Raw genomic sequence first — 17154 nt, 5'->3', positions numbered from 1 at the left:
AAGTCCAATTATGTCTACTATAGTGATAGTTAATGCAAACAAGCTCCCTTTGGGAAACAACTCACGCCCCGCTCCCAAGGATTCCTGCACAACAGCTATGCACAAAGAAACAGTACAGGAATGTGCATAATGCTAACGAGTGTATTTGCCTCCTCTGAAAGATATTTAGGTTCCTCAAATTAGTATTTATCTAGGTCTTAAACCGCAAGGGATTTCAGTGCAAGGTATTTATTTATATGACAACCGATTATTAAAGCTGCACTTTTTAGGTTTAAAGGAGATAAATTTTTAATCACCATTTAATTAACACCAACTTTCTTTTTCTCTCTCATTAGCAATTCTATTTGCAAAGAATTCAGGGCATTTGTCATTTCCTGAGAAGGATGCAGAATATTAAATACACATCAGTGGTAGACATATCAAATAGAATAAACAATGTGTGACTGTGTGACTACCGTGGATCTTCTGACTAATTAACTGCCTTGGCTTAAGTCCCATTTAAATGAAACAATTTCATTTGTAAACAAGGTGTAGTTTTCTTTTTTTCCCTAGAAAATAGCTGTGAATTTATTTGACAGATTTTGCTGCAATGGGTGAATTTTAATGCTTTCATCGGAAAAGCTAAGTATTATGTTCTCTTAGGCACCCTGTAAAACTAGGAAGGGAAAACTGAGTATAAGCCACAAGACAGTCATGGTGCTACCTGAAAGAATGGAAAAAAAATTGTCAGAGGACAAGCAGTCACGAATACTCAGATTATAACCCCTCAATTCTCACAGAAGCCTTTCTGGCAGGAAGATAGACCCACTGGGGACTTGCCTACTTGGCACAGTGAACCCAGATGTGCCCTAAGAACCAGAAGATGTAAGGATGGTGCAAACTATTTTCCAGAGCACTAAGATTCCTCAGAGTAGAGTTCTGGAAGCCTCCAATTCACAGAGTATTTTAACAGATTGCATGTATGCGCCATTACCCATTGGGAGAAACTTGGCTGCTACATCCAGGTATGCCTATCTAAGGACTGCACTTTTGGGATGGTGGATCTTTCCCAAGTGGGGAAACCATTTATTAGTGAAATAGCATTATAGATGCAATCCTGACTTAAGCCAAGTAAAACTCAGGCATTTGGGTTCAGAGATTCTTGCCTCTTGGTATCAAATCTATGGTCTCAGAGCAGGGGTATACCACAGGAATCCTCTGTAATGGACCATAATTCAGAGCTTGATAATTATTTCTTTACCTTTCTTTACTGTAGATACCATTTACCAATGAATGTTATATTTTGGATATTCCTTTTCCAAAAACTAACTAATTTGGGTTATCTTTGAATAACTCCATATCATTATCTTTTACTTGGAAAATGACCCTCTGATTTTCTTTTTTGAAATCATCACATTTAAGAATCAGTGCTTTAGCAGACAGTGCTAAAAGAAGTATATTTTTTCTACTACATTTTTTGTGTTGCTGTGGTACCAGGAATTGAACTCAGAACCTTGCACTTGCTGGGCAGATACTTGTGCCACTGAGCTATATCCCCGGCCTGCTACATTGTTTTTAGTTCTTCCGAAAACCACAATTTGATTCTTTATCCAGATAGTTATGGAGTTAATAGCGGAAGTATTAGCAGGCTTTTTGATATAAGGAGTCAACCCAAGGGTAATTGCTGTCTCCCTAGAGATTTTGTGACATTTGGTAGCCCTCTTATTTTTGAGGACACCAGAGGAACACAGAAAACCTCTTTGGACTAATCACATACCATTGCTCTGGATGCTGGGGAGACTTTTTAATTTATTTCATGTTAAGACATGCTAGTCTTGTGAGGACAGAGAGGTGATCTTAGCAGGGTAGATGCAGATCTGAATGTAATGGGAAGGCAAAGGCAGAAAGTGCTGAAAGAATATACAATCAGAAAAACTTAAATTTAAGATCAGAAATTGGGGTGACTGTTCAAGATTCATAAATCCAGCAGTTTCCCCCTGCTGGGTCTTGGAACCACAAAGGGACAGCATAAAAGACATAATGTAATTTTTAAGTACATTGGTTGCCAGCATCACCTCGGCCACTTCTGCTTTTCAAGGATGATTGACATGCTCCCTCCCTATGCTTCCCTTTGCTGTTCCACCATGGACACTCAAACTTATTGCAGCCACTTTTCGTCAATATAGAAATATTGTAGGTTGGGTGCACTTTTCCAGAGACAGAGGCATTCAATGTATTCTTGAGCTCCAAGAGAATCATCTCCGGCACTTACCCACTTACAGGAAGATACTACTTACAAAACAGAATACACAAGAGGAAAAGAAACAAGGTAATTTTTCAGCCTGCCATTTTGTCTCTTTCTCCAAGAACTCAAAACAAAATGCAGGGAAAAAACTGGTAAATGGCCAGGCTTGCTCACATGAGCTTAGGGCTTCTACTGTATGTCCCCAAACAGAATGAGGTTCTCTGCAAAACTTGATGGGTAGTTAGCCTAATCATTTCAAGAATACTAATGTATTTAAACTATAACAATTAATGGAGTAGAACCATATAAAATGCTTAATTAGTATTGTTTGCTGGTTTTATGGTATTTAATTTTTAAACTAGAAAATCCTGGTCTGAAAAAGCTTCATAACATAACAACTACCTTTTCCCCTGGACACTTTGTTACAGGGAGGTGCTATGCTAAGAAGCTTAGCTTTCCTAAATCTTCCCCCTCTTTCACCAACCATTTTAAATAATGACTGTCATTCATACCATATATGCACAGATTTGAGTAAAATAAGAATAGGATGGTGCAAGTGGTTCAGAAATGATAAATGCATTGAGAATTATTCATACATTGGTTGGTGCTGGTGAAATAGTTTTCTTCCAATAGAAAGAATATTTCAGAAGAGAGAAATCACTTGTCTCGCTAAGCTTCATAGTTTGGAGGGTGCTCAGGGTAGATGCATGAGTGTTTCATGGTTTGAAGGCCTTTGATATGAGGAGGTTGGGTGACAATGAGTGTCCAAGAGAGTTTCATGACATTAAGGAAGATAAACCTAAAGAGCCGTGTAAGCCTTGGGCAGACAGATGGCATGGTACTTCTTACAGATCACAGGACACATATGGCTGTTGGCACATGTCACCACATTAACAACTCTGGGGACAGCAATACACAGCTAATTAGATGCCATCATGGCTGTTCAGGGGCTGAACAAGTTATGGGTACTCTGGGAAGGACGAGGTAACAGATACTATACAACCCTGAGTCATCACCAGAAGGGAGAAAATGCAAACTTACGTACAGAGGAGTCTTCAGGATAAACTACAATGGCCACTGTGCCATAGACAGAAGATCCACACTTAGACAGCGAAGACAGAAATGTGTCAGTTTATGCAGCTCTGAGCGAGACCATCAAAGCCAAACGTGAGAGAAACACACACATCAACATCCAAAGAGATTCCTGTAGCTCTCTGCCTGAGAGTATGTCTGGCTTTTTGTTCCAGATGTGTTTTGGGAATGGACTGGAATGAAGGTAACACAGGTACCACGAACACACTGATTTGCTATTCTTTGGGGGAGCCTGATGTCTCGGGGTTGGGCCTGGGCTGTGAATGGAAGGCATAACAATAAAGCTGAGAACGGTTACAAGCCAAACTTCCTAATCTCTTGCACATGTCAATCTCACTACAGTGCAGATGCATTCTTAACTGTTTTATTGTCTGTGTCAGATTTACATGCATACCATATTGCTTATTCTGTATTAGAGAAACCATCAGGCATTTCTGATGAAGAAATTATATGGTGGACTGATCTTAATGGAATTTGGAATATAGGAAATCATAACATCACCATCAGCATCTAGTGCATCATTATTGCCAACATACCTAGTAGGCATGTCCCGGAGATTTGCCCTTATTTATGTATTTGTTTTTGGTTAAGGACTCACCTATCTGGTATCTGTCATACTCAGCACAAATGTCGTAAGACTCCTTGAGTGGAAGATTATGGCATGGAGCCATGTGCAAAAGAGCCAACAAAAAAAATACCTCCCTAAATCCTCTTCCTCCTAGCAGGGCACTATTGGACATCCAACATTTACCCTCCAGAACGTTGGCTATTACATATGTTTCCCTATAGATAAAACATTAATGGAAGATTTTAAACATCAGATTCGATACTAGGCATTTTCTTGTACACACGTCTATTGCTGCAGGAATTTAAAACCCTGGGGGTAGAGTACATATTATTCTTATTTGCAGCATAAGGCATAACATGCTCTGAAATATACACGTCACTGTGGCCCCGACTGTCCCTAGAACAGTATGATGCTGTTGACCTCAAGGATGATCGAAGGTAGCTGTCATTCACTGCCTGTGATGGCAAGGAGTGTTTATAAGGGTCGGAGGGGCATCTCCCAATAACTAAGCGTTGATCATCCCTGTAGGAGTGAAGGAAAGGGTTATCAGAAGTGTGGTCTGGCAAGAGAGACTTGCTCCTCTTGCTGTCCTCCAGACCTTGGGGGAAAAGGGAGCTTTTGTTCCCCGAGAGTTTGCTTGCGGGGACACTAAACAGGCTCCCATATAAATTGCCCTCCAAGAGCCTCTCCCTGTCCTTGAGGCTTATGCTCCGGGAAGGCTTGCTGAGGTCAATCTCCCTGGGTTTGTCAAGGATGTTATCGTAGGAATGCTGACGGCTAATCCTCAGCTTGTTCTTCTGCAACTGAAGTGCATTGTTCTGTGCCCAGTCTTGCTGGTAGACGCCCTCCTGGCCGGCTGGGTTCCCAGTCTCCTGCAGCATCTGGTCTTCATCAATGTCGTAGAGATTCCCCATCCGCAGGCAGGCATCACACTTGAAGGGGGACCTCATGGTGAAGTGGCCAGAGTAGGTGGGCAGGTTGGAAAGGCAGCTTCGGCAGTGCGTGGAGTTCTGCCTGTAACGGTCACTACCTTCACTGTGAGGGGAACCCTTGTCTTTCAAGGTGAAGTGCTTGGCATACAGCTTGTACTGGTCATTGTTGGGAGGCCCTTCTTCATTGTGCAGAGGGTTCCTGTTTATAGGCAGTGTGGAGTCCCCTTTGCGGAAGTTCTCACTATGATCCTGGTAGGGATCTGGGAAGCCCACGTTCTCTTGTAGGGATATGTTTTCAGCAAACTGGGGAGGATCTAAGTGGAAACTAGGCTCCTTCTCACCATCGATGGTGTAGATCTTGTCCCTGGGAGAGCTGGCTTTGGTTTTCAGGTAGGTACGTTCAACCTCACTGCAGTCCTTGGGGTACTTGGAGGCCATTGACCTTTTGAAGTTGTCCTTGGTTTTATGGTTCTTATTGTTGTCGGGTTCCCTGTGGCATGTGGCCCGACTTGAAGTTTCTGAAATATCAGAATGGGCTACTTCTTCTGGAAGGTACCTGGTGCTCTTTAGGGAGTGGGTCCTGTTCTCCACTGTTGCCTCCTCCCTCTGGGAGACTGGATTCTGGCTCAGAGAATCTTGGCGTAGAGACTCCATGGATTTCTTCCAGAGCTGCCGGGGTCTAGAGTTCCCTTTGGATTCCGTGCTCACAGCCACCTGCACTGTGTTGGGGTTGGACTCATTGAGTGTAAGAGGATGCTGTCCCTGGAACACATAGTTATTGAGGTTATCCTTGTGCCTGTTGGCCACAAATGTTTGAAGTTCATTCATATTATCTCCAAAAATGCTGTCCTTCCCCTGGAAAGACCTGTTGTCTGCATATATCAAGTTTCCCTTGTCTGAAACCATATCCATGATGAGGGAGCCTCTTTGGATAAAGTCAGCCGTTCTTTTGGGGGATTCCATTCTCGAGGAGTTCATGTTGGACATGTTGGAAATGTTTTTGGCTGACCGGAGGAGCTTTAGCATGTTGCTCTGGGACCCAGTCAGGTTGAAGTCTGGAGACTTCTTCTTTTCTTCAATGTGTACTCCATGAATGCAGCTGTAGATGCCCTGTGAGGGAGCAACACAAAAGAGCAATCAGCAGCAGCCATTGGCTTAGAACCACTTTTACCTACATTTTACCTGCAAAGGTGAGATATGTGCTTCTATACAGAAGCCTTGGAGAAAAAATACTGGCATTCACCCTGAGTCCTGATCATTTTCTTTAATGGATGAAACAAACTACAAAGGACCAGGTGTACTCTACTTCTTTGGTTTAGAGCAGAGTCAACTTTGCAAAGAGTCACACAAGGCATTCAGGAAAAATTATCAACTGATGCTCTCACAACTATAAATATCTCTGTGCCTCCAAACTGGTAGAGAAGGATATTTAACCCTTCCAGCACCCAGTTGACCAAATCATGATTTCTTCATGGTCCGCAGCATCATCATAAAGAGTTTGCCTATCAGAGAGTTAACTACTGCCTATCAGAGAGTTAACTACTGACAGGCAAACTAAGCAAAAACAGGGGTCACCTCTGATTAAATCTTTGCATAATTTATTTCTACTTATATGCAAAAGCTCTTTATCAAGGAATTTGGGCCAACCAAAAATTCTTTTCTCCCTGGATTAATGAATAATCTAAAGGAGGGCATGGAATCCATGTGAGGGTAATGTAACTTTTGATGGAGGCATATCCACATCTACAGATGCTCAAATAAAAGGGGGTGTTGTAGGGTGTAGCCTTTTTTATTTTTAAAGGAGTGAAAAATAATAATAAAACATTAGAAATGATACAGAATTTCAAAAAAATAAGATGATAGGAATTCAACAATGGATGTTATATTGCATATTGTTGTCTTTAAAGTAGTTGTTCAGATTACCAGATATAAGAATGGAAAATTGGTCAAAAATTTTAAGCATTAACTGTGCCTTTCAGTAAACCAACAGAAATTAGAAATTAGTAGTACAATTATCTTAGCTATCTTGTGTGTGTAAATATATATATATATATTTTTGTGTGTGTATATCTATATCTATCATCTATCTATCTACATCCTTTCATTCTTTCTTTCTTTCATTCTTTCTTTCTTTCTTTCTTTCTTTCTTTCTTTCTTTCTTTCTTTCTTCCTTTCTTCCTTCCTTTCTTTCTTTCCTCCTTTCCATCATCCCAGTTGTTCTTTCCTTTTGAGCAGTTTCTTTCCCTTTCACAATATATATTGTACCATTCAGATTGTATTTATTCTTTCAGGAACCAGGAGAGACCCAGAATAGCAAAAGTAATCCTGAGCAATAAAAGCAAGGCAAAAGACATTACAATCCCTGACTTGAAATTATAATACAAAGCTACTATGATAAAATTAGCATGGTAGCAAAAAAACAGACCTGAAGATCAATGGAAGAGATCAGAAAATGCAGACACAACTACAAGCACACTTAGCCATCTTATCTTTGACAAAGGGGGATACACATGTTCACTGAAAGAAAGATAGCTTCTTTAATAAATAGTGCTGAAAAAACCAGCTCTACATATGTCAGAGACTAAAACTAGACCCATGTCTATCACCATGCACTAAACTAAAGTCAAAATGGACCAAATATCTCAATATTAAAAACGGGTCTAGTCTTATTGTCATGTGGAGATGTTAGCCTGAAAGTGAATCTATCACAGTGTAATACCCAAGGGAAAGAGGGACATGATTTGGGACTCTGGACCAATCCTCTTGGGCTTCTTAATACATTTAATGTATTTTTTGCAGGCTTTGTGTATGACCTTGTTCGATGCAGTTAGAATTGGTTTTCATTACTAGTAAAAGTGAAGAAGTCTCAAGACATCCTGTTACTAGTTGTGAATATACAGGAAGCTGGAGGATTTGTGAATTCCTGGGCAACTGAAATGTGATCACCCCCATTCCCAAGTCTCCTCATTTTCTGCTCCTTCCTTTCTTAAACTTGGCTTTCACTTAAAAGTTTAAGTGTTTAACTGTTATGAAGGAAAGCATTCTTGATTCACATAGTAATAATAGGTGCAAAACACTGATAACATTTTAACCTGAGGACATCTTGCTTCTCCCTAACCCTAATCCAGATTTTGGCAACCTATCTGAAGGTAAAAGTCAGGTCAAGGTTTCAGGATTCTATCTGATCTTCCAGAATCTGTCAGGGGCCAACCAAGAAGGGATGAGTGAGGCAGATTCAGCAGCTCCTGCTGATTTTGTTATAAACTATGGGATCATACCATACGTATGATTCATTGTAGACTCTGATAATGGTGGCTCCACTGGTCCCTGTGGTGGGGACAAACTTAACTCACAGGGATGTTTGTGAAATTGTGGCAGCCTCAATGGTTTTGCACAGCTGCATTTTCTTTCTAGTTTAGAAAGACAGTGTCCACTCCAGCCTTCTTGGATTGGTAATCAGGAAAGCTGACAACTGTGAGTTTGAGCATTTCTTTCTCTGATCTTCTCAACCAGGCTTCCCGGAGAAGGCTCGACGAGGCTTCAAGCACTAGCATTGTACCCTTTGCTTCCTCCCTGAAGCCTGGTCATTATTCTCCTTCTCTGTATCCGCGTGGCTGGCTGTTCATGCTCACAGCCCCTCCCTGTGGTTTCCTGACTGGCTGGAGCTTCCAAACTGTGGATGTGAAAATCATACAGATGTGCCATGTATTTCACAAAGCACAGTGCTGCTCAATTTGGTCTGTGACCCAAGCCTTCCTCCTCCAACTTAGCAATATAATAAGCTTATACTCTAACCTAGAGGGATTATGCCGGTATGGATGAAACTGCTATGTTTCCTGTATTTCAGAAACAGCTGAGGACTATATCTCTTTTTATTGTTAGCATTATGAAAAGAGTAATTTTGAAGTTTTTCCTTAGCTTGAAATTTTGTTCTAACAAATTCCCATCTTTCACTCTGGATATTCTAAGAACTTCCCTCTGCTCTTTTCACCCTCAGAGAAATATACATCTTCCTGGCAGGATGAGCTGGCTGTCTTTGTGTTTGGAGGTCAGGGCTCTCCCGTGTTGCAGTTAGATGGGAGGTTGTCTGCAGTCTGCTTTCCCTTGGTTCTTTTGTTCGTGGAATGACTATGGCATAGCTGAGGAAGTTTCCAGGTTCTGGTCTTCCTGGACCACAGACAGGAGGCAACCTAATGGACCCAGTCTATGCCCCAGGTTTGGATGACAGCCTCCTCCAACTGAATGGATCCATGGACAGTTGAATAAGGAAGTGCATGTTACTGAATAATAGGAAGAATCAGAGGCCTGGAGGTCACCACACTGGAGTTTCAGCTTTATCATGCATTAGCCCCGTGGCTTTGGTTAAGCTGTTAAACCTACGTCAGTCTCAGTTCTACATCTGTACCGTAGGAATCATATCCTGTTCAAGGCGAGGTGCAAGCACAGGACAAAAGAATGCAAAAGAGGCATCTAACACCATAGGTGCTCAGTACATGGGGATTAGAGAAATGGTCCCATCACTGCCCTGCCCTTACCTCTTTCTCCTTTCAGACCAACTTGAGTATGCAATGTTCATTTTGTCAAAGCTTCAAGAGATGTATACTACTTTCTCATACTAAAGGTTGTCCTGGACAGTCACTTTGGCTTCTGGTTAGATAACCAGCCCAAATTCTATCCAGGGAGCTGAATAAACCCCTAAGCTAGAGTTTCTTTCTTCCCTACACAGCTCCCTCTCTTCTCTTTTCTATTATTCATTTACACTCTGGGTACATGTTATGGGTTGTGAAAACAAGATGCCCTTTTGGTACCTCTGTGCTCTGAGTCAAATAAAATTAGCATTGACGACTAAATACATCATTCCAGACAATTTGCTCTGCTTCTCTGGAGGTTGTCTGACTCCTCAGAACACTGTCTCCCCAGAACTCCACTATCCTCCTTCCACTCTGGGCCCAGTCCCTCAAGCGTCCAGTTTCTATTGTTCCCCATTATGAGTTAGCCCAAAGCATCTCCCATGCTGTTTCTAAGCTCCCCACGTTGCTCACCGCGAAGAGAGCTATGGTTGTGTCACCCCTGGACTTTGCTTCACTATGTGTCCCATTCCCCGAATTTCAGGAGACGACCATGGGCGTTCCTTTCATAATGACAGGGAGTTTTTTATCTTTTGCTGAATGGGAGGGAAAGCATTTTGGAGAGAAATAAACCTTACGAGCATCCCATAGACAAAAGAATTGGTTTTCGTAAGTTGTAATAAAAGACAAGGTCATAGCTGTATGAGAAGCTTTGTTCCTGTGTTAAATAAACATCTTCTTTGAGCTCTGGCCACGTCCTCTGGAAGTGCCGGTGGTGCATGTGCACCTCAGTTAGTGTTTGTATTGATTCCCAAGAGCTTCTCAGACATATAAGGAGACACGAAGGGCTAACTGCTTGCTGTGAGATGTCAAAGTTAACTGAGTTAGCGGGGTACTCAGCCTGCTCAAAGGAGAACTGGTGGTGGATAGATTGAGGCTCTGTGAAGAGCAAAGCTGTCTAAGGGAGACATAAACCTCAGAGCGCAGTGCATCAGCATCCTTAGAACAAAGATGAACTCTGAAGTAGACTAAGGCATGTGACTCAGTCTTGTGTGAACAGAAAGTTTCTCTCCCTCATGCCTTTTTCTTGCCTGATGAGTGGAGTGAGAAGAACCTTGTCATTTTAAAGAAACAAAAAGTGAGCTCAAAAAGATCCCATACTTTGGGGCCTCAGTTTCTCCATCCATAGGATAGGTGTGATAGGGCCAACCTCATGGGTATTTTGAGGATTAGGGATGACACAGAAAGCAAACCTGACCCAGGCTCTTGTCTTCACACCAGACATAATTCTCCCCTGTTGGGAGCTCACCACTGCAGTGACTGTGTGCACAGTGAGTATGCTTTCATTTTCCATGCCATCTGCACTGTGTGAGTTACATGCATGTAAGACGGCACACATGTGAAGGTGTATAGGAGAAAAACTTCAGAGGCGGCGATAGCCCTTGATCAGACAGGAAGAACACTTTCTGGTTTTTGTTTTTGCAGCCCAGAGCCCTGCTGTATACATTAGGGGCTTGAGCTTATTCTGAATTTCACTAATAAACTAGAGAGGGAGGAAAATATCATTAAGAATGAGGCTTTCCTATCCATAAATCTCAGCTTGCACTTTAAAACACAACATGATTTGGGGAAGAGAGACAATGGTCAGGTAGGGCCCTTTGTATCCTTTAAGGATAGAACACTGATCACAGCGGTGAGTTCCCCAAAAGGTACAGGACTTCCTGCATTTCTTTCACAGCACTGGGCCCTCTCTGCCCTAGGGAAGGAAAGATCAGAGTTTAAATTGCACCTGTCATGAAACACTACCACAAAGCCTACCCCTTCACTGTTCAGTTCCCCTTCACTCGCACCCCTCAAGATGCTTGGAAAAGGGAGTGAGGGATTTAGTTCATTTCTCATAATGATGATTCTATCAACTTGACTTCCTCCGTGGTTTCTCAGATAGAGGCAACACTCTTGCAAAAACAAGCAAGATTTACAAGTAAATGGCAACAGCATGCCTTTGCTCAAGACAACCCCATAATCATTTGGATATGAAAATCCTTTAGCAATTGGCTGGCAAAATTACTTTATAGTTTGCATAATACCTAGCTCTATGAATGCATGTTGTTATTTTTAAGCAATCTGTGTGTTTAGATGCCATCAAGCTAATTAGGAAATATGTATTTGCACAGAACCCAAGTTTGCAGCTAAATTGAATGGAGAAAATAAACCTTCCCCACTAAGCTACTGTGTACCTTCTAAATCTCCAAAGTTCTTAAAATTATGAAATGCTAGGAATATGCAAATTTACTTTAAAGTGATTACTTTGTTTTCCCAATAAACATTAGCGTATGAGATAAGATGTTTTTAGCCAGAGAATTTTTACCTTGTTTCAAATCCTAATTTATTAAGCTCTTCCCAGGTGAAAAAAAAAACACCAAAGTGGGCAAATGGAAGAAAGAAATAAAGAGATAGATGATTGATAGGTAGATACATGAACAGTACATATGTATGCACTTGTATTATAATACATGTAAGTGATTAAGCTCTGTTAAATGTGTAAACATATGTAAGTTGAATATGCATATTTTTAAGTATGACAGATGTCAGATCTTTTGTGTTGCTTGTATTTGACAGTTTTAGTTTGTGAAAGAGTGAGGGTTTTCACAGGTAGCAGAATATCTGGACTGAAATCCTGACTCTACCTTACTGACTGAACTGGGTTAATTCTCCTAGCATCTACCTTTGAATTTGTCATTTGCAGTCTACAGCGAATATCCATATCTACCTCATAGTTTGTTTGTAGATTGAATGAGAGGAAGAATAAGAAGTTCTCATATTGTGCCTGACTCATACAAGTGCTCCATAAATACAGTATAAGCATTTCCAAGATTGTACCATTATTGATGAACTATGTCAGATGTGCATCGATGGCAACGCACATCCCATAATGTGCAATGTGAACGGAGGCTCTCCTGAATTGCATGTAGTTGACTATTGCATGTGTATCTGTGCTTGTTTAGGTTGAGTTGTGTGTGTATTTTGTACATCCCATAATGTGCAATGTGAATGGAGGCTCTCCTAAATTGCATGTAGTTGACTATTGCATGTGTATCTGTGCTTGTTTAGGTTGAGTTGTGTGTGTATTTTGTTTGATGTTTAATGTATGTGCATGTTCTTCCTTTACTTTTCATCTCTGTTTCAGTTCAAATCCTTGCTGGGTTACACACACTTTTTGTGTTTTCTTAGAGCTGTGTATGGGAGGATTTATTTGGGCCCCACTTAGTTATTAATATTGAAAAATTGAAAGGTTCTACATTCACTCAGATAATACTTTTGAAAACTAGAACACCTGATAGTATTGGCTCTAATGCCCACAAGGTAATACATAGCAAGGGCTAAGTCTAACTGATCCCTCTGGGGCAAACATGACACTGCTAACCACAGTCTCGGGTTCCCTATTGTTTTCTCTTTGACATCCAGGTTCAGCTGCTATGTTTCATCTTGTATGTGCCATTCACCTCTTTCCCAGCCAACGCTACCCAGTCCCATTCCCATTCTGGTTTCTACAGTCCCCTGAGTTTACAATCACTGGTTTATGCAAGACCAAAGTCTAGATGCCCTTCTGACAAGCTTACAGAGTGGGTAAATGAGGGGAGGCCCTGCAGACCCCAGAGGGAATTTTAAAATGCCAGAGTCTCTGAAATCCCAGGGCTTTTCTGAACCTGTCTGATGCATGAGGCAATGGTCGCGGGCAGTACTGACCCTGCTGATGGAGAAGAGCAGCCCAGGCCGGTCGGAGCACACGCCCGTGAAACAGAAGCGCAGCTTCCAGTAGAAGAGGTGCTCCCAGATGAAGGTGATGAGGCTGAGGGCCATGGCTGCTGCCAGCATGTAGAACACACCCGCCATGTTGTCGATGTCCAGCTGGCTGCTCATCACCTCATTCTTCTCGTTGTGACAGATGCCTGTAAGCCACAATGTCTCCAGCTCCTCCATCTCACCTGCGTGGAACATAACACCCACAGGCAGTAAGCACCACAGCATGCGCTTTGGGGCAGACACTTTTGGGTTAGGGACAGACAGGCATGACCTTAAGGTTGCTGAGCTCCACTTGCCTTCGGTTGCCCACTGGTCGACTGTAGTAATGATAACAGCACCTGCCTCATATCATTATGGAGAGAATACAATTAGATAACATCTCTGTATGGCAAATTTGGCACAGTTCCCTGATGGATTTGGTTTGGGTTGTTATTGTATTGTTTCTCTCTGGCTTTCCCCTATCCCTGCTGTCCAGAATAAACCAGAATAAACCAGCAGTGGGGATTAACCAGCAACAGGCTACACTGGAAAAATTTCATTTCAATTATCACTTCATTATCTATTAGCTCTGCAATCTTGGAGCTACATTTATCTTGTTTGTGAAATGGGTAGAGCAGTAATGTGCTTACTTCCCAGAGTTGTGGTGAGAGGAAAAAAAAAATATATTGTGAAGTACCTGGCTCACAATAAGTTCTTTAAATAATAGCCTTTGCTACTACTTATTTTTATGGAGAACCCTGCCAGGATATTCCCTGCCTTGTGTTAGTCCACATATAAAATACTTCTTTCTTCTCATCTCTTAGAACATCCAGAATTACTCCAAAAAGTTAACCAAGACCAGTATGCTTAGGGCGCAACACTTTAATGGAAAAATACATCTCTGGCCCTGAACTGTCCTTTGCAAACTGAAGACCTTCGCTTTTCAGTAGGCAGTTAGAGAAGCAGGTGGATTTTTTCAGTGCAAAAATAAAAATGTAGGCATGCTTACCATTGTTTTCTCTCTCGTTTGTGAGTTTCAGCTAGTCACCACTTAGGAGAAATTCTCAGCTATAAATGTCTAGTAATTACACTAACTGTCTAGCAAGCACTGAACTATGGCACTTAGACTATGATTCAGCTTTCAAAATTATCTTTCAAGGGTAATGACATCAAAGATGTATATACTATTGAGTGAAAAGTATGGCTATATTGTGTATGGATATGTGTAAGTGATTGCTAAGATGCAGTAAAAGATATTTGGGGAAAAAGAAATGGTTCAAATGTTTTTACTGATTCTCCTTTAAAAAACTTAATTGTGATTATTGATTTCATATGGGTGTCTTTAATTTTTATGACATTAGTATGTATAATTTTTGGTTTGTTTTCACTCTTGAATGAGTTTGACATGAGAATCTAAGTTGATGATGATTTTCCTTTTGCCTTCTGAAAATATTATTAGATTTTCTTCTGATCTAGACTGCAAAAAGTGGCTAATCTTCTCTTTGTCCTTACCTCCTATTCAATCTATATTTCCTCTGGAATTACTTTTGAGCCTTTTATTTTGTTTTGGAGTGGAATATAAGTGTGGATTTGTCTTATTTGGGCTTTGAACTCAATATAATTCTTCAATCTGATGATTCAAAACCTGGATTCAGACAAAAATCCTATATATTATCATTTTAAATGTTAACTCTTCACACTATCCACTTTCAACATCATTCCTCTCTCGGCCCTTCCCAAACCCTGGCAGTCACAGGTCTTTTAATTGTCTCCATGGTTTTTGTTTTTTCCAGAATGTCATAGAGTTGGAATCATGTGTGTGTAGCCTTTTTGGACTGATTTCTTTTACTAAGTGATATGTGTTTGCAGATCCCCCTTGTCTTTTCCTGGATGATTAGTTCATGTTTTATCACCAACAATATTCCACGGTCTAGAAGTATAATTCACTCATCCATTAACCTATTAAAGGATGTCTTCCTTTCTTTCAACTTTGGGCAATCACAAATAAAGTCACTATAAACATAGGTGTAAGTTTTTGGATAGACATATTTTCCTCTCTTTTGGGTAAAAACCTAGGCCTGGGACATTATTGCTGATTGTATGGGAAGAGTATGTTTTACATTGTAGGAAACTCTATTGTCAAGTGACTCAACCATTTAACATTCCCACCAGTAAGAAATCAGAGTTCTTACTGTTCTACCATGTCACCAGTACTGAACAGTGTTGTCAGTGTCGGGATTTTGCCATTTTAATAGAGTTGTGGTATTATTTGATTGTTTTATTAGCAATTCTCAAATGGTCTGTGATAATTATTTTGTTTTCCTGAAAAGTTTCTTTAAATATTCTGGACTTTCACATTCTGCCTTCTAGGTTACTAACCTTGTTTTAGTATTTTGCATTTCCTGTTTCTCTGGGCCACAGTTGAATGATTCCCACTGATCTCTTTTTCTAGTTCATTTATTCTTTCATTAGTAATATTTAGGTTTATGTTTTAATCTAATTAATTTGTGGTTTTTTGAGACAGGGTCTTGCTGAGTAGTCTAGGTCGGTTTTGAACTATGTAGTCCAGGCTGGTCTGAAATTCTCAGCAATCCTCCTGCCTCAGCCTCCCGAGTGCTGGGATTACAGGCATGCACCACCACACCCAGGTTGTGTTTTAATTTTAATCTGTTCAACTGGGATATTCATTTGGATCCTATACAGTTCTGACTTTCTTATCATAACACCCTATTATTTTATTATAATTTTAAAAACTTTTATATATTTAATACTTTCAAACCTATAATCTTACAGATTAATGCTTGGGCTTCTCATTCTTCTGTTTCCTGTGCACCAAACCTCATGGTGGTTTGCTCCCTTGTGACATTTGTAACTTTTGATCATAAGTGAATCCTCTGCAGAGGTGTTCTCTAAACATTATGGTCCCCCAAGAACACTGGGTTATGTAAATATTCTACAGAGGATTTCTTGGTTTGCCTCTGCCATAGCTCCAGGGGCTTTCAATGTATAAGTTTTTTATGAAAAATTTTCTGTGCAATTGCGGCACCATTTGCGCAGCATTCATTTGGATTCCCATCCTCTTCTGTGTTTCAATTTCTCCCTCAGTGCTTCAAACAGATGGCTAACCCCCTTGCAGTTTCTTCACTTTGATGGACAGAAATGTGCCTAGTTTCCTTTCCACAGACTAAATGACTCATTGAAGGTCTCAGATTTGTTAATCAGAAGGGGAAAAGTATACATATTTATGAGAGAAAAAAATAGGAAGCTTATCCCTCTTAACAAGTTCTTCGCGCACAAAGGAGGGTGCTGGTTTATCAGTGGTATAGGCAAAGGGCTTGAGAAGCGGCATCTTCATTCCATTCCCTTCCAGCACTTACGCAGTCATGTCGCTGCAGATTCTGCAGTATTATTTCACTGTCCACCCAACACCATAAATTTATCCAAATCCCTCTGTCCACCAGGTGCCTCGAAACTTACATAATTACTTCCTTGCTGGCAAAACCTCCACTGTCATCTCTTTCAAAATACACCGTGCTGTGGATTTTCCCCTCCCTTTGGAGCTTGTGAGGACACAAAAATGGGTCTTCTTCCCATGACTCATCACCTCCCAGCACAGCCTTTCTTTGGTGTTGTCCCAAGAGACAGCCAAGTTTACAAGCCTGTAACAGCGATAGTCTGGCTGTAAGAATCGTCACCTTGTTCTTTTCAGGATGTAGAGATGAAAGAATTTTCCTATGTCCTTAGCTCAAACAACACCTCTCTTTAGAACAAGTCAGCGTGATAAACCAGACCCAAATTCCAAAAGGAGAGCGAATTCACATTTCTCAATACCAATTACAGCCTGTTCCAATCATTTTCCAGTTAATCATTTCCTGCCTCGTGGACCTCTTTGACTAGTATACTGAACCGTAGTTCAAATACTTTTTTATTTCATTTTAAATTTACTCAAGTATATTGTAATCTCCTTGAGGGAGACCAGGGACCATG

The 17154-nt window shown here is 40.8% G+C and overlaps 1 protein-coding gene and 1 long non-coding RNA gene across 2 annotated transcripts in view; one reads left to right on the top strand and one right to left on the bottom strand.

Annotated features, from left to right (window-relative positions):
- The first annotated feature begins 921 nt into the window (after window positions 1-921).
- Window positions 922-17154, top strand: part of LOC106149276 — a 44693-nt gene continuing 28460 nt past the window's right edge. The window contains exon 1 of the long non-coding RNA XR_001235351.1: window positions 922-1004. This is a non-coding gene — a long non-coding RNA (uncharacterized LOC106149276). The remainder of the gene's footprint in view (window positions 1005-17154) is intronic.
- The window catches only part of Grin2a (glutamate receptor, ionotropic, N-methyl D-aspartate 2A), a 394074-nt gene continuing 377918 nt past the window's right edge, over window positions 999-17154 (bottom strand). The window contains exons 13-14 of the mRNA XM_005391203.2: window positions 13132-13370; window positions 999-5926 (exon numbers count right to left, since the gene is read on the bottom strand). Coding sequence (XP_005391260.1) covers window positions 4127-5926; window positions 13132-13370 — 2039 coding nt within the window. The 3' untranslated portion in view covers window positions 999-4126. The remainder of the gene's footprint in view (window positions 5927-13131; window positions 13371-17154) is intronic.

Source organism: Chinchilla lanigera, unplaced genomic scaffold (genome assembly GCF_000276665.1).
Source record: "Chinchilla lanigera isolate Chin_1 unplaced genomic scaffold, ChiLan1.0 scaffold00041, whole genome shotgun sequence".
Taxonomy (NCBI): domain Eukaryota; kingdom Metazoa; phylum Chordata; class Mammalia; order Rodentia; family Chinchillidae; genus Chinchilla; species Chinchilla lanigera.
This window is presented reverse-complemented; position numbering and strand designations above follow the sequence as displayed.